This window comes from Megalobrama amblycephala, linkage group LG19, assembly GCF_018812025.1.
Source record: "Megalobrama amblycephala isolate DHTTF-2021 linkage group LG19, ASM1881202v1, whole genome shotgun sequence".
Taxonomy (NCBI): domain Eukaryota; kingdom Metazoa; phylum Chordata; class Actinopteri; order Cypriniformes; family Xenocyprididae; genus Megalobrama; species Megalobrama amblycephala.
In genome coordinates this window covers 9571590-9598021 of record NC_063062.1, presented here as the reverse complement: position 1 = coordinate 9598021, position 26432 = coordinate 9571590, and the positions used below count along the sequence as shown (strand labels likewise).

General features: G+C 35.8%; 2 protein-coding genes across 6 annotated transcripts in view; both read left to right on the top strand.

Annotated features, from left to right (window-relative positions):
* ppfibp1b (PPFIA binding protein 1b) overlaps positions 1-19127 on the top strand; it is a 32922-nt gene extending 13795 nt beyond the window's left edge. Inside the window, exons 7-28 of one of the 5 annotated variants that reach the window (XM_048168144.1) lie at positions 1809-1901; positions 2077-2169; positions 3285-3402; positions 3731-3775; positions 5006-5067; positions 5158-5242; positions 5565-5704; positions 6638-6738; positions 7199-7258; positions 7453-7513; positions 7864-8035; positions 10214-10355; positions 12012-12143; positions 12389-12539; positions 12676-12787; positions 12942-13030; positions 13523-13645; positions 13732-13857; positions 16015-16203; positions 16301-16468; positions 17466-17531; positions 18129-19127. In XM_048168144.1, coding sequence (XP_048024101.1) covers positions 1809-1901; positions 2077-2169; positions 3285-3402; positions 3731-3775; positions 5006-5067; positions 5158-5242; positions 5565-5704; positions 6638-6738; positions 7199-7258; positions 7453-7513; positions 7864-8035; positions 10214-10355; positions 12012-12143; positions 12389-12539; positions 12676-12787; positions 12942-13030; positions 13523-13645; positions 13732-13857; positions 16015-16203; positions 16301-16468; positions 17466-17531; positions 18129-18215 — 2415 coding nt within the window. In that variant the 3' untranslated portion in view covers positions 18216-19127. The remainder of the gene's footprint in view (positions 1-1808; positions 1902-2076; positions 2170-3284; positions 3403-3730; positions 3776-5005; positions 5068-5157; positions 5243-5564; positions 5705-6637; positions 6739-7198; positions 7259-7452; positions 7514-7863; positions 8036-10213; positions 10356-12011; positions 12144-12388; positions 12540-12675; positions 12788-12941; positions 13031-13522; positions 13646-13731; positions 13858-16014; positions 16204-16300; positions 16469-17465; positions 17532-18128) is intronic. The other 4 variants (XM_048168148.1, XM_048168145.1, XM_048168147.1 and 1 more) reach the window with 4 other exon arrangements.
* An 803-nt stretch (positions 19128-19930) lies between these two features.
* Positions 19931-24285, top strand: endouc (endonuclease, polyU-specific C). The gene is made up of 8 exons (XM_048168150.1): positions 19931-20134; positions 20504-20563; positions 20675-20774; positions 20858-20969; positions 22828-22949; positions 23239-23351; positions 23442-23592; positions 23698-24285. Exons 1-8 carry the CDS (start codon positions 20064-20066, stop codon positions 23956-23958), a joined length of 990 nt encoding a protein of 329 aa, XP_048024107.1. The 5' UTR covers positions 19931-20063; the 3' UTR covers positions 23959-24285.
* The last annotated feature ends 2147 nt before the right edge of the window (positions 24286-26432 follow it).

Genomic DNA, 26432 nt, shown 5'->3' with positions numbered 1-26432 from the left:
GTATGCTGTAGCATTCATTAACAAAGTGTTAATATATACAATGCTACAATTTACTATAAGTACGGTTCAGAAACACTATAGTATTTACTATAAATTACTATAGTATTTTTTCACCTGGGAACAATGGAGAAAAACAAGGTTTTGAAGGTTTAGCATCAAACACTGTAGATTACAGACATAGAGATCGGCCATCCATTTTTTTTTTTGTGATTGTGTTATCCATTATTCCTAGAAAATTCTAGATCAGAGATACAAATTATTTATTGTTTAAACTGTGCACTAAATTGGCAAGTGTGTTTGGTCTAGGATGATAAACACATTTTTCAAAGATATAAATTATTTCTGTAGTTTCCTGTGTTATTTTGCTGCCACATAATTTATTGTCTCAGCAAGACTAGCTTGTTTGCTAAATTGTCCTTTTTTTTTATCCTGTTAAGACTGGGACTATAATATGTCATTGTAGATTTTGAAGAATTACCAGAACTGCTGTAGTCTGAATTATTGAATGTATACTATTGTTCAAATGTTTTTGAAAGTGTCTTATGCTCAACAATGCTGCATTCATTTAAAGGTGCTACAGAGGATGTTTTGTTTTATACTTTTTTGCAATATTACTTGAAACTGCCTTTACTAACTGATAAAAGACTATTTATTAGGTGCACTGAATGGAATAATATTAATATACATCATCTGTGCATGATGTAGGGCCTTAAAAACATCAGCCAATCATTTACGCAATCATCGCGTAAACGATTGGCCCTCTGGCTTGTCAATCACTGCCATGACGTTCCTTGTGAGAGACGTGCGCGGCTGCGCGCTCCAGTAACTTTCCACACTCCACAGGCGCCGCATGCAATGTTTTTGTCAGGAGACAGGAATAACAACTGCAGATTATGAGTTACCTGCGGTGAGTCCGACATAATGAATCCACTAACACGACACAGCGAATGCCGGTGGTAAACACTCGTGTTCCAATACTCGTGCATGAGTTTTGGGAGGCGTTCCCTTGAAATGAGCTGTGAAGGAGGGGGGTTGTTCTTACACATGCACTCATTTCAAAAACTCACTAACAGTCTTTGGTTTCTCAGTCGACGAAAAGATCCTCTGTAGCACCTTTAATAAAAAAAAAAATGGTAAAAAATGTAATATTGTGAAATATTATAAGTTGAAAATAACTGTTTTCTATTTAAATATATTTTAAAATGTAATTTATTTCTGTGATGGCAAAGCTGAATTTTCAGCACTCATTACTCCAGTTTTCAATGACTGATCCCAAAATTTTGAACTGTAGTGTAAGTATTTTTGATTTTTGTATTCTGAGTTTTCTGTCACTGCTCAACATGGATGTATCTTTTTTTATTTTATTTTTTTTTATTTGGAGCATTCACTGAGTGTTTACAACTGGAGGCTGTTCTGTTCTGTTTATTGAATCATAAATCCACGGCTGAATGCTAGACATCCTGACAAAGAGCTTGGCCCTGAAAGGCCTGAGCGCTGAATGGAAGCTTGTCACTAGATTCTTGTTTTTTTTTTTTTTGCTCGTAAAGCATTTCAAACATGAGAGAAGGCTCATCTTTGAAGCTTCATGAATGGGAATATGGGTTTGATAATCTGTATGCATTTAGAATCAAGTTATTAATATTATTAGGTTTTTAAATCTTTTGTTGGTAATCGACAGCATACCTATACAGTCAATAAAGTTTAACTTAAATCTATTATTCATTCATTTAACAGTAAATTTCAAATTATTAAATTCATATTTATAATGGTGATTGTTTGCATTTTAAAGGCTTTTTTTTTCTTTTTAGGGTTTGATTTTGGAGATTAATGAACTGAGATATCGCATTTCTGAGATGGAGAGTGAACGGTTACAATATGAAAAGAAATTGAAATCCACTAAGGTGAGTTTCAATACTAGTTTCTTACTAGTGAAAACAATACGTGATGTTTTCATCTTTAGGTTTGCATAGGGTTTTCTCTTCTGCTCTTGTCTCTCTTGCATAACCTGTCACTATTCTTGTTATCTTTAAGTGTCTATTTTCCTTTTTCCTCCTTGGCTAACCTCTCTGCCGCTAGTCGCTAATGGCCAAACTCTCTAGCCTGAAACTCAAAATGGGCCAGATGCAGTATGAGAAACAGAGGAAGGAACAAAAAATCCAGGAACTTAAGGTCGGCATACCTCAGGGTGGTTACTGCTTGTGGTTGTGATCCAAAGACCCTTTATTTAGTTATTTTTGCACTGTTACTTTGCTTTTAGGCACTTAAGCATTTACAGTGGACAAACTTAATATTTTATTAACAATACAATGACATTAAGTGTTGCTTTAGAGTACATTCTAGGGCCACTGTTGAGTGTATTCTCTCATATCATTACAGAATTAAACTTTTAATCGTGTCAGCTTGACTGAGAGCTCTATAGTAGCTCCATAGCCCTCCATTTTACACCATTTAAAGGGTACAGACAAAGTTCTCATCATGATTTGAAAGCTGCTCATTAAATCTGCCCTCTTCTCTAAGCAGTGGCACCAGTATAAGATTTCAGCATGTTTAATTAACCACAAGTATGCTTTAGTGTGAGGCTCTACGTGATGTTTAAGCTGAGAGGGCTAAATTTCAGACTGCTTTATAATGTAGGAGAAGCTATTTCTGTTGCTACTTCCTACTGTAGCATACTGTTAAGCCACACGCTTCAAAAAGATCAGTGTGAGGTTTGCAGAAATGTGCTACTCTAGTTTTTTTTTGTGTGTCTGTGTGTGTACTGTATGTTATAAACTTCTCTTCCACCTTGGCAATGCTTTGAACTCTTGAATGAAGTTCTTGAATGTGATCTTGATTACTCGTAGATAGATAATTATTAATTCAATATAATTTGCTATTTTGTGGTGCAAGATAATTCAATAACCCTGCCTGCGTGGCCAATTAACAAAGTTTTAGTGTCAAAGCCAAAATCAATGGATGAATTTCAAAAAAAGACACTTTGAAAGTACATTTTGTAACATGTTTTATTTTGTCTAGTTTTATCAGTAATTTTGTCAGTAATCTCTTAATTAGACAAATATTATTAATAATACATTTTAATATCAATATATCTGTCTACCATTTTCATTTTTATAACTCTGATCCAAATTATTTATACATCAGACAGAACTTTAATTTTGCATGTGCCTTTTATAGTAATTAGTAACTGCATGGTTTGGTATTACTGGGATTTGAACCTGTTAACTTTGTTGGTGCTTCAAGGTTTTGGATTCAGCGTTGTGAGATCTGTGTGTCTTAATGTTCAGGAGGAGCTGGTTACGTTGAGAAGGCAGCTTGATGGCAGAGATGGAGATCTGAGGAGGCTGCAGGATGAGACGGGGTCCAGATCCCCAACACCTGCAGGCCTAGACAGCACAGAGAGAGGTGGGTCATGTAATGTAATCAAAGTGTTGCCTGTCCCAGCATGCCCTTCAGGGGCCAAGTTTTGTCTTGTCATTATGCTGTGATGCTGTACTGACTCATTTAAAACTGAAGCTGGAGTAGATCAACTTAATCAGTTGTTATTATATATATTTTTTGCTATTTTATTGTTTTTTATTTAGTTTATTTTTTCCTTTTTTTTTTTTTTTAGTCTTTTGCTTTTGACACTGTTTTTATTTTTTTACATGTTTACATTTTATGCATAGCACTTTATTGGTCCAATACCTTCAATAACAGAATACGTTTAATATCATTACTCTGTCTTAAACAGTTTTCCATACTGAGGAAACATTAAAAAAGAGGCTCAAAGAGAAACGTAAGGGGACTTCATGTCTACCTTCTACACATCCATCCTTTTTTCAGTTTTTAATCTTTGTACTATTTTTGTCCTCTTAGTCCTCTACTTCCTGTGCCTGCATGTCTAGGCATGGTACTCATGAAGCTTGCTTTTCTATGACATGAAGCAGTGCAAATTAGTCTCACAGGATATTAACGGGTTTAAAAATACCAGTTAGGTATAGGAAAGGGAAACGAGCAGGGCCTGAAATTAACACTCGTCAAGCGCCAAATGCGAGTGAAAATTGGCGTTGGCAAATATATGAAATGGTGTCAATCGGCAGTTGGGCAGTAACATTTTTGTGAATTCTAAAAATGCAGTGTTGTGAGAACATGAACGTGACCAAATGTAAACGATGCTTGGAACGGTTGACTGGGCAGCGCTGCATCGTTCTGAAAGTTTAATCCTTGCCAATTTAAATTTTGAAGTGCAAGAAGACGCAAAAGGGAACTCAGTTTGTTACTTGTGCACTGTAGGAAGTTTTGACGAAGTGGGCACCCAGACTGCTGCTTCTCAGACAACGCGCAAATACTGAATTAAACTCTCTTTCATGTCTTCTTGCGCTTGAAAGGACAAATTCACACAAAATATCCTAGTAAACAGTCAGACGTGTACAGTATCAGTATACTGGGTCCGTGCAGGTCTTAAAGTGACAGCATCCTAATAATCCATTGGCGGGTGTGGCAAAAAGTTAGTTTTAGGCCCAGGAAACGAGTAATAAATAACAATACTTTCTTATGTTGTAGCCCTGACAAGAGTCAGGGGTCGGCTGAGATTCGACAAGAGATTGTGGGGTCGACAAGAGATTGTGGTCACCATCTGGCATGTCACATTTACATGATTGTTTGTTTGTTTCTTGCCTGTCACCTCCTACTTTAACACCTCCTGTTCCCCAAAGCTAGTTTCTTCACCTCACTTCCTCTCTTCCCTCCATTATCAGCAGTTGACCGTAACCCATGTTCACACTCCTCATGACCTCACAGGCTGGATGTCCACTCATATCTGTGGCTGTATACACTCACGTTTAATCCCAACAAGCTCCTCCTCGCTTCTGTTGTGTACATTTCTCATGTTTGTCACAGAAGGTCACTGTTATTTTTCAGCTCAATGTGTCTGTCTACAGTTAATGTGATGCTAAATGTCAGGCCTGAGGCCTTATGTTTCTTTGCCCTTTAGTGTTATGAAATGGTCTATGCCTGTTCTTTGCAGATATGGAAGTACAGAAGATGAAGAAAGCAATGGAGTCGTTGATGGCGGCAAATGAGGAGAAGGTAGTTTTAGGTCATAATTTCCTTTCTCGTTGCTTTTGAAAATTAATAAAAGATCTTGGCGTTTAATGCTGATAATGATGCTTTGTGTAGGACCGCAAGATTGAAGAGTTGCGACAGTCACTCATGCGTTACAAGAAAGTGCAAGAAATGGTCATGTCAGCTCAAGGGAGAAAGGGTGATTTATTTTTCATTAACTTTTAATAAAATCAATTCCAAAGGGATGTGAATGAAGTGCTTTTATCACTGTTATTTTAGTATTATGTACTATTATAATATTTATTAATGGTTTAAATAAAGCTTTTATTTATTATATTGAGTTTTTATTATATTATATTTTATTTATTATATTATATTATTACATTTTCTAGAGATTCACTCAATTAGTTAAATCCCATAAAAGGCTGTTGTTAAGTGATAGGCTGTATTTGTTCTGGTGCTGTGTGGCTTGTTCCCCAGCTAATGATCTAATCTCCCTCCTCTCCTGTCTTTCTCATCAGATAAGGTCAAAGACGGAGACAGTGATGAGAGCAACAGCGACAGCTCCCTCTCCATGTCCACCGCCCTTTCCGTTTCCATGGACACAGAGAAGTCTCTGCTCGCTTACACAGAGGAAGTTGCTGTGAGGGGTCAAAATGAGGTACAATTTTTTTTTTTCAGACCAACAAAATCCATATAATATTTCCCTTGAGGTTACACCATTCACTTTTGTTGGTTAGTCTGCATCCTTGTTAAAGAACTGCAAACTATAATTATTCTTAATTTAGAGCAACCCAGGCTGATTGACAGTTCAGTAAAGTTGTGTTGATGGTTTTTTTTTTAGGCTAAAAGCAAAATTGAACACTTGCAGTACACATAGCATGTCAACTGTGGCTCATACTGTCACTGACGATTCAAGTAGTAGATAGTCACTTGTCATGGAGTGACTGAATGTCTTCAGATATTACTGTTCAGAGGTGTTGGATCATTGGTATGTGACGTATGCAGTAGGATTTCTCAAACTTTTTCAATGAAGTACTTCCAAAACTCATTGTTAATGAAATTTGCCATTCCTGAAATCAGTGTTATATTTATAGTATTATTTATATATTTACTATATATATATATATTATTTTCAGTTAGTTGTGAATGCAACATTTATTTCATTTAATTTAGTTTTTTTATTTAATATATATTATTTAATTTAATCTTTTTCAATTAACAAAAAATATTTTTTTAATAGTTTTAGTGAACAATAACACTCCCTTGAATACAAAAAAATGCATAATTTAAATATGATGAAAGATGTAAATGCTGATGTAAAAGTAGAAAAATATTTCAGTTTTTTTTTTACTGTTTTTTTTTTATGTTTTACAATAATGAGGGAATTACAGAAAAAATCTGAATATTTAAACAGGGGAAACTTTGTCAAAAATAATGTAAAAATGCAAAACAAAAAATGGCTAAAAAATGATATATTAAATTACATTCATATAAAATATTGCATTTGTTTTTTAAAAAGTGAGTTTATGCTTGAAAGATTGTTTGAATTCACTGTTGTGAATCTACCTTTGCATATTCTCTTCATACGTAGGCGGTTACATTTGTCAGTACACTCCAAGTGCCATCGTTCACAGTATCATCCCCAGACAAAGCAGACAGCGATTCAGTACTGGAACACATGCAGTCATCAAGGTACAGTCTCAGATCAGTACTTTAAAACACACTTTGTGTCTGCCGAGGTTGTTTTTTCATGCAGGCATTATCTCACAAACTCTGGACAAGCAAACATTCTTTCATATCATAGCTGTGGTTGTAGGTTTACATCCGCAAGCATCCTACCTATGTCACAGCATACTAGCTAAGCATCCCATTCTCCATGTTTCACCTCTGAAGGCTTTTCCTTTCTTGTGTTTTTATGATAGCATCCTCTTTCCATCCTTTCTTGTCTTTTGAAATGTCTTTTGTCCATTATCTATGTCAGAGTTCATGACTGTCACCTTCGTTATGCTATCCCATCATTCTGTAGTGTTTAATAGTGTCACTTTCTCACTTTTAGCACATCAATGTATGCCTGTCTATACACCTCACAGCTTACCCATCATGCTTTGCCACCACCTCTGCATCCCAATGCTTGTGTGTTTGTCCTTTGTAGTGATAAAGAGTGTCAGGAGCCAACACAATCACAGGAGACCCCATTACATGAGAGTCCCGAGTGAGTATTGTGTCTGGTGGAGTTCGGTTACCATTTTGAAATGCCTGTTTTTGGGAAACCTGAAATGCCACTATTATTGTGAAACAAAGTGTCTGTCTGACACCTTAACATGGTGGTTTGATACCTAAAGATGTCACTTATGAACATCTGTATGTTGGAAATAGTGATGGTAACTGTGTCTTTTCATGTTTCAGAACATCAGATGTCACAAAATCAGGAAGCCAGGACAACCTCGATGAAAAAGCCAGTGAAAAGGTGAATTTCAGCTTACTCAAGACTAAAAAAATATATTAGTTTTCATTAGGCATAAGCAGTATATTGAATACTTGCAGTGTAATTGTGAGGATTTAAAGTTAGATAATTTCTATTGTGTTATTTTTAATTCTAGAGGCCATTAGCAGCAGAGGTAATTCTGATATTATATTAAATTATATTATATTATATTATATTATATTATATTATATTATATTATATTATATTATATTATATTATATTATATTATATTATATTATATTATATTATATTATATTATATTAATGCTTATTTATTATTTCATACATGAAGTTATTTGAGGTTTCTGAAATGTTTTCTTCCTGCTCTTTTAGAGCAAAGCTTTTGATGAGTTCAACAAGATTACAACTCTACCACCCAAATCCCCAAGCTCTTCTCGTACTGCTGAGGATGACAGCTTCGGCACCAGGAAAATGAGATCTTCCTTTGGACGGGGATTCTTCAAAATCAAGGGAGGGAAGAGGACTGCTAGTGCCCCTAATTTGGGTAAGACTTCTACATAAATATGCCCTTGGTCAGCTAAAGTTTTACTGTTATCAAAAAAGCTCCAATAACTTTGGAAAATGGTCTGCTCTGTTTGTATGCACAGTAAAAGACAAATGTTTGGACATGCAGACTTTTAGACTAACATATGCCTGGTACTGTATGTATGCATCTCTTTTAGCAGCAGTACAGACACTCATTTATGGGTTAGACCTGTTGTATGGCCTCTCTAGAGAAAGACAAAGCAGATGTGGTGTGTTTTTCTTTCTTTCCCTTCAAGGAAAAATATCAAACATATCAAACATACTCACTGCTTCTGCTATTAAAGAGGCATATTATGCCCTTTTACAAAGTCCTGATTTTGTTTTTGGGGTCTACTAGGTTTTCATGCTTGAATGTTCAAAAACACAATATTTGTCTCTAATTAATCTCAATGAAGCCCCTCCTTCCAAAAAGCACAATGTGCTCTGATTGGTCAGCTGGACCAATGTGTTGTGATTGGTCAACCACTTCAAGCGTGTTTCGGAAATGTCACGGCCTTTACCATAACTGCAAGTTTCAACATGCTACTAACACAACCGAAGACTATAGATACAGAAAGACGGTTCACTCCTTTTACTTATGAACGGGAGTAACTGCAACGGCAAATATGGCGGAATACGTTCGGCCTTCTAAGTAAAAGAGCCAATCGCTGATTGATAAAGTCATTGTGTCACTGCAGCTGCCTCGCGAATAGGACTACACATGCGCATTGGCTGGTCAAGCCTGAAAAATACGTTTGTTTTTTTTTAGCACCATTTGAGCATAAGAAACAACATTTATTGGACAGTTTGTCAGATTTTGTTGCTGATTTGAAATATGTTATTTAATTGTGAGTTCGGCCAGCAGTTTTTGAGATGTCAGGATTCCTCCTTTCAAATAGACAGGACTTGGTCTTGGATGCCCGAAATAGCTGCCTGGAGGCATTGCAAATATGGCCGCCAAGTGAACAGACTTTCCTTGAAAGAGACTTTGACGCAACTCAACCAGGTCTCACCCCTTTTTTGTGTATACCTCGGATGAAATTATTTAAATGAGGAATATTGTGATGTGTACATTCCTGGAAGAAAACTCAAGACTACTATTGAGGGGTTACAGGGAGTTCAGAAACAGTGTGTACTGATAAAAGGAATAACTCCCTTTGGAGTGGACTTTATGCTTTGTAATTTTGCAGACCTTTTTCATGCTCAAACCACAACATTACACACTAAAAAAGCATTATAAGTCCTCTTTAGGCAAATTTATAGTCATACTTGAGACTCAAGGGTGCTTGAGGAATTACATTTTTCAGTTGCTATATTAAACACAGTGATGCAACAAGTATTTTATTGATTTTGAAAACCCTAATGATTGTGATCTCTAACATTGTAGAAGTGACCACATAGTTTATTTTAGCTTCATTCAAGCTTGATTCCAAAAATTCTGTCTTTCTGAAAGTAAGCAATTTGGTATAGGCCAAAGTTGGTTTATTTTCATTTCTGCACTTCATAGCAGGAGATGATATTAAATAAGGTAATCACGATTATGGGTTTTTTGAAGTCCTCTTGTGAAAATAATAGTCTAAATAGACGTGTTTAATCATTGAGCTCATGTGGTAACCAGCGTGAGCCATTTGAGATGAAGAATATGGAGGTTCTGTCCTCATCGCATGTTATTTTGTGACCACATTACCAGGCACTCAAATATTCTGACCACATTCTCACAGCTCTATATGTGCCCTTCACATCTAGACTACCATAAGAATGTACGTTCAGGCTGGATTTAGTGCCATTCTATTACAGAGATGTTATTACTTCCATTGTGTTAACTTGCATGTCAGCATGTGACTTTGTTCCATGGTTCCACTCTTAAAATAAACCCAATCCAGTTGTTCTTCAGTCCAGACGAGAAGTCATCTGCAATGTTGCCCCATGATGCTGATTCCAGTAGTTCAAGGAAGACACTGTAATTTTCTAGCTTTTTCTTTTGAACTTCCTGTTATTCATGACATTTTTACTGCTCTGGTCTCCGACTGAAAACTGCCTGGTTTTTTCTTACTTCCCATAATCCTCAGTTTATTTGATGCTTAACTGGCCATGGCATTATGGGTAATGTGTTGTTTTGTGGTGACAACAGGACTTGTGTTTGTGTATGTTTGTACAGCTGAGACAGAGAGGGACGGCACTGACCATCTGGATCTGGCAGGCATGCCGCAGAGGTCAGCTGACAGTGACAGCACACACACTCTCCCCATTTCACCCGAGGGCAAGAAAAAGTCTAAAGGAATCAAAGCACTCTTTGGAAAGTGAGTCTGAATCAGAGATGCAGTGGATGTTTTGGACATTCCTTATCCAGCATATTTCATCGTAGCAGTGTTGTTATTGTTAACTAAAACTATTGAAAGTCGTTTTTGTTTATTAAGAAAAAGCAATAAAAATTTTTAAAATAAGTATTGAAAATTATTCAAATAAAATATTAGTAAAAACTAAATTGCCTATAACTAAATAAAAATAAGTTAAAGCTAAAGTGCTTAATTTACTAAAACTGAAATAAAAATAAATTAAAGCTAAATACAAATATTAAAAATCTAATAAAATGACATGCAAAATTAATAAAATGTAAACTAAAATTAAAAAGAACTGAAAATATAAAAATAAAAGCTAACATAAAATATCAATAAATAGTATAATAGTATAAAAATAATATTAATTTATTATGATAAGTATGATTATATTACAAATATTCTTTATTACTTACAGTACAGTCCAAAAGTTTGGAACCACTAAGATTTTTAATGTTTTTAAAAGAAGTTTCGTCTGCTCACCAAGGCTACATTTATTTAATTAAAAATACAGTAAAAAACAGTAATATTGTGAAATATTATTACAATTTAAAATAACTGTTTTCTATTTGAATATATTTCACAAAGTAATTTATTCCTGTGATGGCAAAGCTGAATTTTCAGCATCATTACTCCAGTCTTCAGTGTCACATGATCCTTCAGAAATCATTCTAATATGCTGATCTGCTGCTCAAGAAACATTTAATGTGTACAATTGTACAAAATATTTGTGTACAATATTTTTTTTTTTCAGGATTATTTGATGAATAGAAAGTTCAAAAGAACAGTGTTTATCTGAAATCTAATCTTTTGTAACATTATAAATGTCTTTACTGCCACTTTTGATTGATTTAACGCATCCTCGCTGAATAAAAGTATTCATTTCTTTAATTTCTTTAAAAAAAAATAAAAATAAAAATTCTTACTGACCCCAAACTTTTGAACGGTAGTGTATAATGCTACAGAAGCTTTGTATTTCAGATAAATGCTGTTCTTTTGAACTTTCTATTCATCAAGGAAATCCTGAAAAAAAAAGTACACAACTGTTTTCAACATTGAAAATAATAATAAATGTTTATTGAGCAGCAAATCAGCATATTAGAATGATTTCTGAAGGATCATGTGACACTGAAGACTGGAGTAACGATGCTGAAAATTCAGCTTTGCATCACAGGAATAAATTACTTTGTCAAATATATTTAAATAGTACACAGTTATTTTAAATTGTAATAATATTTCACAATATTACTGTTTTTTACTGTATTTTTAATTAAATAAATGTAGCCTTGGTGAGCAGACGAAACTTCTTTTAAAAACATTAAAAATCTTAGTGGTTCCAAACTTTTGGACTGTACTGTATATTGAATGTTGTTGATGCAAAATAATAAAACTCCAAGTAACCTTTTTTTACATGAACATAATTTATAAATGTATAAAACATCACACTAAATGTAGCAATCTGGCATTTGAAGTTCTGGCTTGTGAAATTTTTTTTTTAATAATATATATTATGCTTTAAAAAAAAAAAAAAAACGGTGTCAGTAAATCTGTAATCTGCTTAGTTAACCCACCTCAATTTGAGATGAACATGATAAAAATGACCTTCTCTCTTCTTTGAAGACTCAAAAGAAGTCAATCAACCACATTCAACCTGGATGATAACCTATCAGAGAGTGAGTTTAAACGGGGTGGAGTCAGAGCCACAGCTGGGCCCAGGCTGGGCTGGTCACGTGACCTGCAGAACACCAACAGGTCAGTATTCACAGCGACACAGGATAGAGTGCCTTCTCAAAATGGAAAGATCTGCTGTTGGTAAAGACGCCCTGATGACAGGCTCACATGCATGTAGCTTGTGCTGCTAGTTATTGATTCATTGGTTCAGTTCCTCATTAAAAACTAATTTATTTTGTTGTCAGAGTGACATTTTAGTAGTACATGCAGTCAAATGGCAAATATCTCCATCAGTCTTGTAAGATGTTCTAGTTTGTGTTTTCCAGCGAGCTGGATGCGCCATTTGCCCGCTGGTCCCGGGAGCAGGTGTGTGATTGGATGCAGGAGCAGGGACTGGGGTTGTACGTGAGTTTGGCAAGACAGTGGGTCTCCTCTGGCCAGACGCTCCTGCAGGCATCCCAGCAGGATCTGGAAAGAGTGAGTTCTTATTACTCAGAACCAGGATGAGAGCATATAGTGGAGTCCAAACTTCTGAGACCACATTTAAACCTGGTAATAATCAGTTTTCCTTCTGAAGTTCATGTTTAAGGACTGTTCTGCTCTCTCTATGCAGGAGCTGGGAATAAAACACCCTCTCCACAGAAAGAAACTCCAGCTGGCCCTGCAGGCACTGGGCTCAGAGGAAGATGACAACAGGAGCAAACTAGACTACCACTGGGTGACAAGTAAGGAATGGATGTTTATTTATCCACAGTGTCATATATTTGGTTTTTGAAATATGGATAAATTAATTCTAACAATTAGATTGAATAATTATCTCGATTTTCTCAAAACTGATTGAACTGTATTTGAGTTGTTACCTCTTTCCTTCTGTTCTAGGGTGGCTTGATGATATCGGCCTCCCGCAGTACAAGACTCAGTTTGACGAGGGCCGTGTGGATGGACGGATGCTTCACTATATGACTGTGGTTAGTCTTGTTTTAGTCAATTTAAAAGGACTGTTTTCTATTTTAATATATATATTAAAATGTAATTTGTTCTTGTGATGGTAAAGCTGAATTTTCAGCATCATTACTCCAGTCTTCAGTGTCACTTGATCATTCAGAAATCATTCTAATATGCTGATTTGCTGCTCAATAAATTGTTTCTTATCATCATCAAGGTTGAAAACAGTTATGCTGCTTAATATTTTTTTGGACAACGTGATTTTTTTTTTTCCAGGGTTCTTTGAGAAATATAAAGTTCAAAAGAACAGTAATTATTTGAAATTTTAATGTGTCCTAACTGGATAAATGTATTAATTCATAAATAAATAAATATAATTTGACTACCCCTAAACTTTTGAATGGTATTGTAATAAGAAACAAGGTGTTCGGTTCATTGAGTAGCATCAGTTTTCATAAAAAGGTAACCAACAAATTTTAGCATTTTAGTAATGTTTTTCTACTCCTGCTGAACAGGATGACCTGTTATCTCTGAAAGTGGGCAGTGTTTTACATCACCTCAGTATTAAAAGAGCCATCCAGGTGCTCCGGCTCAACAACTATGACCCCAACTGTCTACGGCGGAGACCTTCAGATGAGGTAGGAAGAGAGACCAAACTCTAATTTCTGCTATCCTGTTATTTTTGTACTTGTACTAGCAATCCTTGTGCTCACCATCATTTTAGAACAACATAAGTCCTGCTGAGATCTCTCAATGGACTAACCACCGTGTGATGGAGTGGCTGCGGTCCGTTGACCTGGCTGAATATGCGCCCAACCTGAGGGGCAGTGGAGTACATGGAGGACTGATGGTGAGAAAAGTCTTTATATTAGTTTAGGTTATTGGTTGAAATGGTTAAATGGGCAGGGTGAGCATTTGAACTGTGGTTTGGATAAAGCAATTGAACCAAGTGTGAAAGCACCCTGATCATCCGCACATAGCGATGTGGATATGTTTGCACAAGCTCTGCAATTTGGCACTGCAGTCAAGTTGAGTCACGTATACCACTTTATACAAAAGACTGCTTTAACCCTTGTGCTGTGTTGAAAACCCTATAACACTTGTGATGTTCCTGGTCAAAAATGACCAGCCTGCAAAAAATTGCTCGTTATGCTACCTTAGCAACAAATATTGGATTCGGTCTTTTTGTCAGCTTGTTTTCTTTCAATTAGGACAGGTTTTGTATTTATTTTTGGAACTGATCTATCGTAGGCCTTATTTATTTGAGTGAAAAAAGCATCATTTGTGGATAATTTTGTCAATTTTACATTGAATATGAAAAATCACACTGTTTATCACACTAGTGTGCTTTAAAGTTTAACCAGGAAATGTATTTTTGAAATGGTTTTATTTTGTACAAAAATGGCAAACTTGTTGAGTTCCTGGTCACGATATCCGCTTTTCCACTGTCGGGCCAGTGCGAGCCAGGGCTGACAGCGTGCCGGGCTGGGCCTATGGCCACAGACCTTAGGCACCGAGGCCAAAATCAAGTTGTGTTTCCACTGTCGGTCCGCTAGCTCCGCAGCACTGATCTAAAACCTGCCCTTAAACACACCTCCCTTGATCAAACGTCACACAACCCAACCAATTTCAGCGTGTAGACCATCACCTGACTACGACTAGCTCCGCCTTTCACCTCGACCACGCCTCAAGCCCCAGCTGGCCCGCTTTGGACCAAGGTTTTTGGTGGGCCGAAAAACCCGTGCCTTTGGCACAGAGGAAGCACCGAAGAGGCACGATCAAGCCCCGGAAGTGACAGTGGAAAGGTGACCGGCCCTGGCACGCACTAGCACGCCCGCCTTTGGCCCGGCAGTGGAAACGTGGCTAATGAGGCCTACGATCAATCATTTTCAAAAATAAATATAAAACCCCAAAACCCTGTCCCAATTTAAAGAAAACAAGTTGACTAAAAGATTGAATCCAGTATTTGGTGATAAAATGGCATAACAAGATATTTATACGTTTTTTTTTTTATTATTATTTTTATTTGTAGGCAGGTCATTTTTGATCGTGAAGACCACAAGTGTGACTTTGTGCCATTTTGTACAAAATAAAAGCATTTCAAAACAGATTTCCTGGTTAAACATTAAAGCACACTAGTGTGATAAACAGTGCACATTTTTTCATGTTTTATTTAATATGGACAAAATTATCTACAAATAATGTTTTTTTTCACTCAAAATCTGAGGTATGTAAGCTCAGATCAATAAGGCCTACGATCGATCAGTTCCAAAAAAGAAATATAAAACCTGTCCTAATTGAAAAAAAAAAACCAAGTTGACAAAAAGATTTGAATCCAATATTTGGTGATGTAGCATAATGAGAGATTTATAAGCAATTTTTTTGTAGGCCGGTCATTTTTGACTGGGAATCACAAGTGTTACAATGTGGAGGGAAAAAAAAAAAAAAAAAAATTACAAAAAGTATTGCATTTTTGGGTACAGGAAAATCTTTTCCATGTCAAAATGATCCAAACACAACATGAGGGTTAAAGCAAGTGGCTTTACAGTATTAAACATGAAAAGCTGTGTCAGTGTCACTTTCAAGTAGAATTACAACTTCTACTATCTACTATTAATTTCTACTATCAAGCAGCTCACCTGTGTGTTCATGTTTTTACTCGAGTCTGATCTCAAAGGACTGAACAGAAGAAATGAACCGGAGATATCCACGTCAAAGAAGGCAGAGCAACAGAACTTTGACATGATTTAATTTGAAATTACATCATACCATTTCATTCATTGATTTCACTTGAAGTACATTGGTCCTTTATCATGGGCACTTAACCTCAGGTTGCTTCAGTGGAAATGAAGTTTAGATGAAAGCTTCAGCAAAATGACGAACTGTGCCAATCAAACCACATTTAAAGATAACTTTTGCTTTTGTTGCTCTCGACCCAATCTCTTTGAGTAATAGAAAGTGCAAGTTTGGTTCCAAGAAATGGGCGTCATTTTGTTCGTGGTTTCAGGTGCTGGAACCTCGCTTTAATGTGGAGACGATGGCTCTGTTACTAAATATTCCTCCCAATAAGACTCTGCTGCGGAGGCATCTGGCCACTCACTTTAACCTGCTGGTGGGTTCTGAGGCCCAGCAACTCAAACAGGATTGTCTAGAGAACCCAGACTACATCTTACTCACTGCCACGGCTAAAGTCAAGGTATGATGCTGAACATCTCCAGGCCATCTCCTGCAGAACTGGCATATGATTCATTCATTTGAGTTTAAACATGTTTTTATGTGTGTGTCAAATTTAGCCGCACAAGCTGGCATTTGGAGGGTTTGGTAGGAAGAAGAAGCAAGAGGACAATGAAGAGTATGTTTGTCCCATGGATGTGGAGATGCCCAAAGGACGCAGCTTCCAGAAAGGCTACAGAGGCATGGAGCTCCAGATATATGATGATGACCTAGATCGATTCGACCAGGTAGTGATAGAGTCTGTCTGGTGCATGATGTCTGGTGGTCAGGTTGAACTTTTGAAATTTTCAGGAGTTATATAATAAATATTTAATAAATAATAAATAAATATATAAATAATAAAGTGCTTCTTCCAATGTTTTTGAAGGAAGTCTCTTATGCTTGACAAGGCTACATTTTATTTGATCAAAAATATAGTAAAAACAGTAATATTTTACATATTATTACATTTTAAAATAAAATAAAATGTTCTGTTTGAATGTATTTTAAGATGTAATTTTTTTAAAGCTGAATTTTCAGCAGCCGTTACTCCAGTCTTCAGTGTCACATGATCCTTCAGAAATCATTTTAATATGCTGATTTTGGTCATCAAGAAAATGGTCGTGCTGCTTAATGTTTTTGTGAAAACCATGATGACCTTTCAAAAGTTAGGGTAAATAAGTTAAAAAAGAAAGAAAGAAATTGATACTTTTATTTTGCAAGGATGCATTCATTTGATCAAAAGTGACAGTAAAACCATTTATAATATTATTGAAGATTTCCTTTTCAGCTTCATGCTATTGTTTTAAACTCTCTATTCATCAAAGAACAAAGAAAAAAAATTATCAGTTTTCACAAAAATTATTATGCAGTAAAAACAAAAATTTAACATTTGATAATAATAAAAAACAAATAATTGAGCATCAATAATAATTGATGATAACTGAGCATATTAGAATGGTTTCTGAAGTGTGACACTGAAGACTGAAAATTCTGCTTTGCCATCACAGGAATACATTTAATACATTTTAAAATATATTACATTAGAAAACAGTTCCTTTAAATTACAATAATATTTCACGAAATTACTGTTTTTACTGTATTTTTGATCAAACAAATGCAGCCTTGGTGACCATAAAAGTTAATTATTTCAAATGTTTGACCGGAATTGTATGTTCAGTTGATTAATCGATAGTCAAGAACCTTAATCGACCTTAATTCCTCTTTGCATTGTTTTTGATCCAGATGGAGGACTCTGAGGGGACAGTAAGGCAGATTGGCGCTTTCTCTGAGGGCATCAACAACTTAACGGTAACAGGCAGTTGCACATCTGATCTCACTTGTCTTGCTTTATACACTAAAAAATAATGTGTTGGCTCAACAAAAAACATTAACGCAACAGTTTGCATCAGTTTTTGACAAATTTGAGTGAATTTATGTTCAACCAACAAGTTAGATTGAATTAGAGGAATTTAATAATTTGTAGCATAAACACACATTTTTATGTTGATCACTTAAAAAAATTAAGTTGCTCCAACTACGGGAGTTGTAGCCCTGGAACCAATTATGCTGCTTTCACATGCTCTCGGATTTATCGTAAATACAAGTTTCCTAGGTAAAAAAAAATTAGCACATTAACGCCATCTCATGTGCAAGCTTGAATACGATAAGCTATTCTATATTTCCTATAGCATGTGAAGGCAGCATTAATCATATCCTTTTCAGTTAAAATCAACAGCTATCATAGCAAATGCTAACATAACTTATATAACTATATCGATTCTTCAGAACAATGGTAACCACAAAAACTTCAACATTAAAGAAACTCTTTTAATGTCAAACCTAGAGTGTATATACTGTGTATATAGTGCTTGAGCCTCAAGTGTGTGTTATGTGTTCTTTACTCAGAGTATGCTGAAGGAGGATGAGTTCTTCAAGGAAATCTCCACGTCATTTCCCAATGCCAACATGAAGGATGATGACTCCAACGTGTGAGGGTACTGCAGGGACACTCTCACCCCTAGTGCTGCTGCTTTAATCGGAAGTGACTGTGCCAATTCCTCTGTCAACAACCGCACCTCCATCTGAATGCCAAATATATCAATCACAGCCACGTCAACTCATCAAAACACCATTTTAAAGTATTTCAGTTGCCTTTTAAGAACATTTTGATGAATTATTATGTCTCCCGAAGGTAGATGGAAGAATGTCTGCCCTGTTTTTTAATCAGATTGTTAGTGGTCATGTTTGTTTTTGTGGATCGATATGATATGAGTAGCAGTCCTACTGTAGTTTGCTGGTCTAAAATAAAATCTGTGACATGTTTGTGCCAGTTATGGTGGCAGAAGAGCACAGTGACACTTTCAGTCAAAATCAAAGATATATTTTATTAAATTGTTAATAGATTGAAGTTGTACACTGCCAATAATGAAACTAGCATGTATCATCAATATTTCAAATGAAAGCTCTAGGTGCAGTCTTAAACATAAATGTTTGGAGGTTTTTTAAAAAAAAGTTGTTTTCACCTGTACAATTTATAAAGCCAGTACATGCATTGATACAGCATATGCTTCACGCATTTGCATGCAAAACTCTGTACAATATATTTTACATCCAGTTTGTAAAGGTTTGCATGTTATTTAAATCTCATTTGGATAAAATATTGTTACTTTAATAAAAGTTCATTGTGAATTATTTTTCCACTGCTGCAGTACTTAAAGGATAGCAATAATGTTCTCGTGTATGGAAATGCATGAATCTTTAATGCAATACTGGCATGTGCACAAAATTGTAAGCACCTGAATAATGTATTTAAAATATAGTGCCACTCATAACCATTTCAGAGTTACATGTTTGTACTTCATTGACTTTTGCTCGTTTTCAAAGGTGAATAAAACACTGAAAGCATGCAGGCTTTGCTTGTTATATTCGCGTGTCAATTAGTAAATTCGACAACCAATGGTGTATGACTTAAAAGAATGAAGTATAATGCACTTTGAATGCACATTCTTCCATAAATGTACAAGCTAACCATTTTACTAAGAGTAACACTGCTTCCAAACTAAATACTAAACTTCCCATAGCGATTTCTATTAGCAATAATTGCAGTAACTATTTTGGGGGGAAATTTGGTATATTTTGTCCCAGGGTAAAGAACTGTCCATAAGTTGATAAACAGCGCCATCTGTTGGACAGTCTGTAGATAGTTGCTTGCTAGTATTTTATAATAAGTCCATGTTGTTATTTCATTTTATACGTGATATGTTGATATAACTTAATTTCTTTCATGCTTTCAATATCAGGTTTTTTACTCAGGTTATACCTTGTATCCTGTTTTTGCTTTCAGTTTTTAGAAATAAACTGATGAAATGATTAAGTCCTTGTACTTCGTGACTGTTTCCTGTTTTATTAATTATATTTTTGCACTGAAATGTATCGTTTCCATTCACACTTTTACTATCTAATATACTACTATCTGATATACAAATGGTAACATTAATCGTCCTTTGTTGTCTCTATTAAAATTTTTAAAGTAATTTAAAATCGTAATTTAATCGCCTTGTGATAAAGTGCTGCGTACTGCTTCTTCGGCGTTCTGTAGTGTAGTTTAACTCTAAATAATGAAAATAAAATTAAAATTGTAAATAATTTAAAAAAATACACAGTGTCTACCGTTCTTGACCAATCATAGGCAACCTCCCATAAGCCCCGCCCATTTTGGTGTACATTTTCATTCTACTCCATTATTCTTTTGCTATAATGCAAATGGTTTACTCAGACAACGTATTTGGGTGTATTCAGGCATGAGAACATCGTCAAGGGTCACTTCACAGGGCGTGCTATATGAAAACCACACAAATTCGCTTTCCTCTGTGTAACGTTACTCTCTTCATAGCCTCAACCATGCGCGGGCGGTACGTTAAACACTTTTACGTTTGGCATTTACGCTTGTACGTCTTTAAACATAATTTTAAAAAGTAGAATGTTTTTACAAAAGGTCATTCAGTTTAACGTGGTGATGTTTATTATCTTGTTTTTGGGACCTCTTAAGTCGCATTTGTGTTAGTAAGTTCATGTGTTTAGCGTTAATAATGTATTAGAATATCCTTTGCTTTTAACTTCTGCGGTTTAATATTGCATTTCTCTTTACTATAAGCCCCAGCAGGTTAAGTTTTATGAACGTAAATTATATCATTGCATAATTTATGTCAATTTAAGTAGGTAGCTGCCATGAAATATACTGTACAAACAAACTCAGAACACATTATGTTTGTATGTTGCAGGTATGATTGTGGATGGATCCTTGTGCTGTTGGCACTGATTAATCCCAGTGATGCAGCAAGGTAAATTATTTTAATTCATTGCCTTTAATTTTTTACACGAATGCAATGGACTTTATCTGAAAACTTTTATGCAATTTATACAGTTCACTTTTTTTTCCCCTACACACTCAGTCAAACTGTAAACCAGGAGCTTTCGAATATTTTCAATGAGCTCTGGAAGCTGGATGTGAATCGCCTGAAGCCTGGAACTGATTATAAAATCACACTACAGGTGTCAGTATTTTCTAATGTCCCACAATATGAAGTATAGTGACAGATCATGTATTACATTAAAACATCTAACATTTCTTTTAGGGCAAAGCTGGTTACATACCACAGGGAAGCACAAGTGCAGTAGACCATGCCTCATCCCCACTGTTTTCCAGTGTCGATGAGGCCAAATTGAACAACATTACCACTTATGCACGTATGTTTCTTTTGTAAAAATGCAACAACTAAAGAAAAAAGCTTCTAACCCTTTTTAATCATTCTGTCAGTTTGCAAAAAAGAAAAGCTGTGCTGAAACATTTAATAGAGACACACCAAGAGTTGCGTGTTTAGGCAGGCAGTTCTTTGTTAAAGTTGATTGGTGGAATTTTGACTGCTGGTTTATGCTGCATTCAGTCCCTATTTTTGATCACTTATATATTGGTTGCTTTATGCAACATTTTACCAGAAAAAATAGAATCCGAAATGTTATTTTTTAACCCTCATGCATATAAACTATAAAGGTGCAATATGTAAGATTTTTGCAGTAAAACATCCAAAAACCACTAAGCCAGTGTTATATATTTTGTTCACTTGAGTACTTACAATATCCCAAATGTTTGCAACTATTTGTAAATCGTGAGAAAATCACAATTTTAACCAAGGCTCCGGGACTTGTGAGGAGTCGCCTGTCAATTGCGTCATACCCGCGTTACCCTCGGTTTTCGATTTTATTTTGTAGAAACCATGGAAATGTAAAGATGCTTTAATATTTACATGTTTTAATAGGCAAGGAAACAACTGCTTTGATATATTTATAGACAGAAAACTAATTATTGTTATATAGCGCAACACGTTTAGTCTTATAGTTTAAATCAAATTTTCTTGATTTTTTTTTTTTTTTGCGAGTACCATGCTTTACCATGCCAAAAACACTATTTCGTCAAGTAGCTAACATAGCATAATCAGATGCAGCTTTATTTTTAGTAACAGTATAATACAGAATTTTTCCATCAAACAATACGCTTTAAAATTAATTGTATGCCATTTATCAACACAAGCCATCCAGCATTTAATATGGTATTCTAAAATCGATCTAGCTTACTGCAGTGTGTAACAGTGTCTCACAGCAGCCGCCGAGCGAACGCACAGAGTAACGTTATAACATAATTTTCAACACACTCAAATGTATCTAATATGATAAACAGAGCTGTGTTACCTCATACTCATGACCAAAAAAGCGGAAGCGGTGTCGGCGACTGCAGCATAATAAAAGTTCCGCTGCTCATGAGGCATGTGTTGCGCAATCGCTCCGGCGGCCTCGTTCAGCTCCCACAACACTCGGTCCTGCTCTGCTTCATATTACAGTAAGGTTAATAATCGCATCCATGAACATGATTTCTTCCCGAGTCCTATCCCAATTCTTTTCCAGCGTCCATTGAGGTGAAGACCAAATTTCCCAAGATTCCGCGCTCAAACGTGGCGTCAACATGGCGTACACCTTTGTTTTGAATAGGCCTCTAGCGACCTCTAGCGGACAGAAAATATTACATACTGCACCTTTAAATCTCATTACCTATTTTGGATTAATGGGGTTGACAAGGATAGCAAAATGGACATGATGAAATTTTTTTAATACACATTTTTTTCACATTTACAATGCAAGACAGGGAACATATCAGTTTTGTAAGGCACATTAATTAACATACAAAAAAATAGTAAATATTTTGACCTATGACATATTTTGAGCATACGTTTTGGCTTTCTGCTTTGTTTTTGAAGTATTTGAGACTTTAAAGGGATAGTTCACCCAAAAATGAAAATTCTGTCATCATTTTCTCACCCTCAAGTAGTTCCAAACCTGTATGAATTTCTTTGTTCTGCTGAACACAGAGGAAGATATTTTTGAAGAATCTGTTTGGTTACCGACATAACAAAGAAATTCATACAGGTTTGGAACTCTTGAGGGTGAGAAAATAATGACAGAATTTTCATTTTTGGGTGAACTATCCCTATAGAAATTTCACAAAATGGTGAAGAAATAAAGTACAGGAAGGTTGTTTCTCACTTCTCAACAGGTTTCATGAAGCTTTTGGACAACTATGAGAGGTCCACTGGTGTGGCAGAGAGGGTGACCACTGAGGAGGTGACCGAAAATAACTCCTTTCTGGATGCTATCTTAGATACAGCGGTCATGAAGGTACAGAATGACTCAAATTATTACTAAATAAGAAATCTCCTCTTCCTTTTTTTTTTTTTTTTTTTAAAGGCAACAAAAATGAATAGATTAAAAGTCTTTAAAGTACTTCATGTTAAGACAAGTTCACTTTTTTCTTGTTGCTAACCAAAACACTGTGGTTGTTCCTTGCCACACCCTGTGCTTGGAAGCTGCTTATTATGACAAGAGGAAAAGAGTGTTGAAGGGCGTATGGTGATTCTGGGGTCATTAATTAAAACTGTTTTATATTTATCATATTTTACTCCCTCAGCGTGCCCACCGGTACCTGATTGGTAAGAGGAAATCACGCTCAGATCTGAGACAGTTTAAGAGTCAGTTGTACTACATGTGGTTCCGTCTTTATCATAGAGACAGAAATGGAGGGTAAGCAACATACTCCAGTGTAACATGAAACATCTTTTATTCCCTATCTGCTATAATTATAAATTACATCACTTTCTTTTTTCCAAAAAGAGAGGACTCCAGTGGATTTGAGCATGTGTTTGTTGGGGAAACCAAGTTTGGCAGAGAAATCATGGGTCTTCACAACTGGGTCCAGTTTTACCTGCAAGAGAAGCAGAATCTTCTTGATTACAAGGGCTACAAAGCCAAGGACAATGATGTGGTACTTCTTTCATCAATAAACCCGAAGATAACATTAAAATAGATAATAATTGATTGTTCTGTGTGAAGGCTTTGCTGAATATGTATTTGTTTCTCTCCCACGCAGCCTGATGACGATGACCATGTCTTGAACGTGCAGTTCAGCTGGCATGGTTTGGTCAAGCCAGTGGCCAGTGCCTTTGTTGGTGTGAGCCCTGAGTTTGAGATGGCCATCTTTACCATCCTGTTCCTCACATCCACTGAGAAGACCACCACAGCTGTGGTCAATCTGGATGAGTACCAGCTGGAGATGGTGGTGCACAGACATGGCCGCTCTATCGGGACCGCTTATCCCAAACTGCTGAGCAGCAACAACAGACACGTATAAATCCCACACTAACCTGAGAGTAGCTTTTGAGCTTTTTTACATTTAAAAAAAAAAAAAAAAAAATCTTTTAAATGCATATTGTAATTTTAAATACATAGATATTTGTTGTGTATTGGAGAAGTCTTCATTTTAGATGCTTGTGTTTACTAATATGTTAAAGTACACTATGCTCAATTTATTTTAAAATCCAAGCAAATATAAAATTTTCTCATATAATGGTCATTTCTTATATGTTTTATATCTGTTTGCCTATTTTGACCACGACTGCTGTTATATACATTGTTGGTTATGGAAAATAGAGCTTTCACATTAAAAAGAATTTCTTGATCCACTTGTGATTGTTTATTTGCAGAATTCCTTACATATACTGTATTTATTTGAATATCTCTACTATATATGTGACAATGGTGAATTAAAGGTGATCTCAACTTGCGTATCATGCCAACTTATAAAGTTGTTATAAACAACTTATAATTATTGTAAAATTGTTACACATAAAGATTCATGGCCTAATATTTATAAGAGAATGTGGAATATTTATGATTTTAAAAATTAATTTGTCACACCACAGCATGATTTAAGTTAACCACAAACAATAACTGCATACAAAAATAAATCAAACAATGTGATTAAAAATATACTTTTAAAAATATGGTGACTAGTTACACAATGTTTATACAGGTGCTGGTCATATAATTAGAATATCATCAAAAAGTTGATTTATTTTCCATTCAAAAAGTGAAACTTGTATATTATATTCATTCATTACATACAGACTGATATATTTCAAATGTTTATTTTTTTTTATTTTGATGATTATAACTGAAAACTAAGGAAAATCCCAAATTCAGCATCTCAGAAAATTAGAATTTTACTTAAGACCAATACAAAGAAAGGATTTTTAGAAATCTTGGCCAACTGAAAAGTATGAACATGAAAAGTATGAGCATGTACAACACTCAATACTTATTTGGGGCTCCTTTTGCCTGAATTACTGCAGCAATGCGGCGTGGCATGGAGTCGATCAGTCTGTGGCACTGCTCAGGTGTTATGAGAGCCCAGGTTGCTCTGATAGTGGCCTTCAGCTCTTCTGCATTGTTGGGTCTGGCATATCGCATCTTCCTCTTCACAATACCCCATAGATTTTCAGGTCAGGCGAGTTTGCTGGCCAATTAAGAACAGGGATACCATGGTCCTTAAACCAGGTACTGGTAGCTTTGGCATTGTGTGCAGGTGCCAAGTCCTGCTGGAAAATGAAATCTGCATCTCCATAAAGTTGGTCAGCAGCAGGAAGCATGAAGTGCTCTAAAACTTCCTGGTATATGGCTGCATTGACCTTGGACCTCAGAAAACACAGTGGACCAACACCAGCAGATGACATGGCACCCCAAACCATCACTGACTGTGGAAACTTTACACTGGACCTCAAGCAACGTGGATTGTGTGCCTCTCCTCTCTTCCTCCAGACTCTGGGACCCTGATTTCCAAAGGAAATGCAAAATTTACTTTCATCAGAGAACATAACTTTGGACCACTCAGCAGCAGTCCAGTCCTTTTTGTCTTTAGCCCAGACGAGACGCTTCTGACGCTGTCTGTTGTTTAAGAGTGTCTTGACACAAGGAATGCGACAGCTGAAACCCATGTCTTGCATACGTCTGTGCGTAGTGGTTCTTGAAGCACTGACTCCAGCTGCAGTCCACTCTTTGTGAATCTCCCCCACATTTTTGAATGGGTTTTGTTTCACAGTCCTCTCCAGGGTGCGGTTATCCCTATTGCTTGTACACTTTTTTATACAACATCTTTTCCTTCCCTTCGCCTCTCTATTAATGTGCTTGGACACAGAGCTCTGTGAACAGCCAGCCTCTTTTGCAATGACCTTTTGTGTCTTGCCCTCCTTGTGCAAGGTGTCAATGGTCGTCTTTTGGACAACTGTCAAGTCAGCAGTCTTCCCCATGATTGTGTAGCCTACAGAACTAGACTGAGAGACCATTTAAACTGAATTTGGGATTTTCCTTAGTTGTCAATTATAGTCATCAAAATTAAAAGAAATAAACATTTGAAATATATCAGTCTGTGTGTAATGAATGAATATAATATACAAGTTTGCCTTTTTGAATGGAATTAGTGAAATAAATCAACTTTTTGATGATATTCTAATTATATGACCAGCACATGTACACCAAATGTTCACTTTCACTTACAGTGGGTTCTAAGACCACTAGTGAAAATGCTTCTATTTTGCAATTCAAAACAATAATTTAAATTTTGAATTAAAACACATTACCATGGATTTTAAAATGTCTTAGTATTAGATGTATCCCTCGTTTGCTCTAATAACAGCAGCACCTGAGCACTTAAATTCAGAAGTTTTTGTAAAACCAGATGAACATGTGCTCCAGCATCACAAAGAGCATTTTGTGCTTCAATAGATGATGGTTTAATTATCGTTTAATTAGATTTAGAATCCTGTCGGT

Coding starts and splice junctions, on each gene's coding strand:
- endouc (XM_048168150.1), top strand. CDS start 20,064: ATGAAAACCACACAAATTCGCTTTCCTCTGTGTAACGTTACTCTCTTC. Junction 20,564..20,674: donor AATCCCAGTGATGCAGCAAG/GTAAATTATTTT, acceptor CTACACACTCAG/TCAAACTGTAAACCAGGAGC. Junction 20,775..20,857: donor ATTATAAAATCACACTACAG/GTGTCAGTATTT, acceptor CATTTCTTTTAG/GGCAAAGCTGGTTACATACC.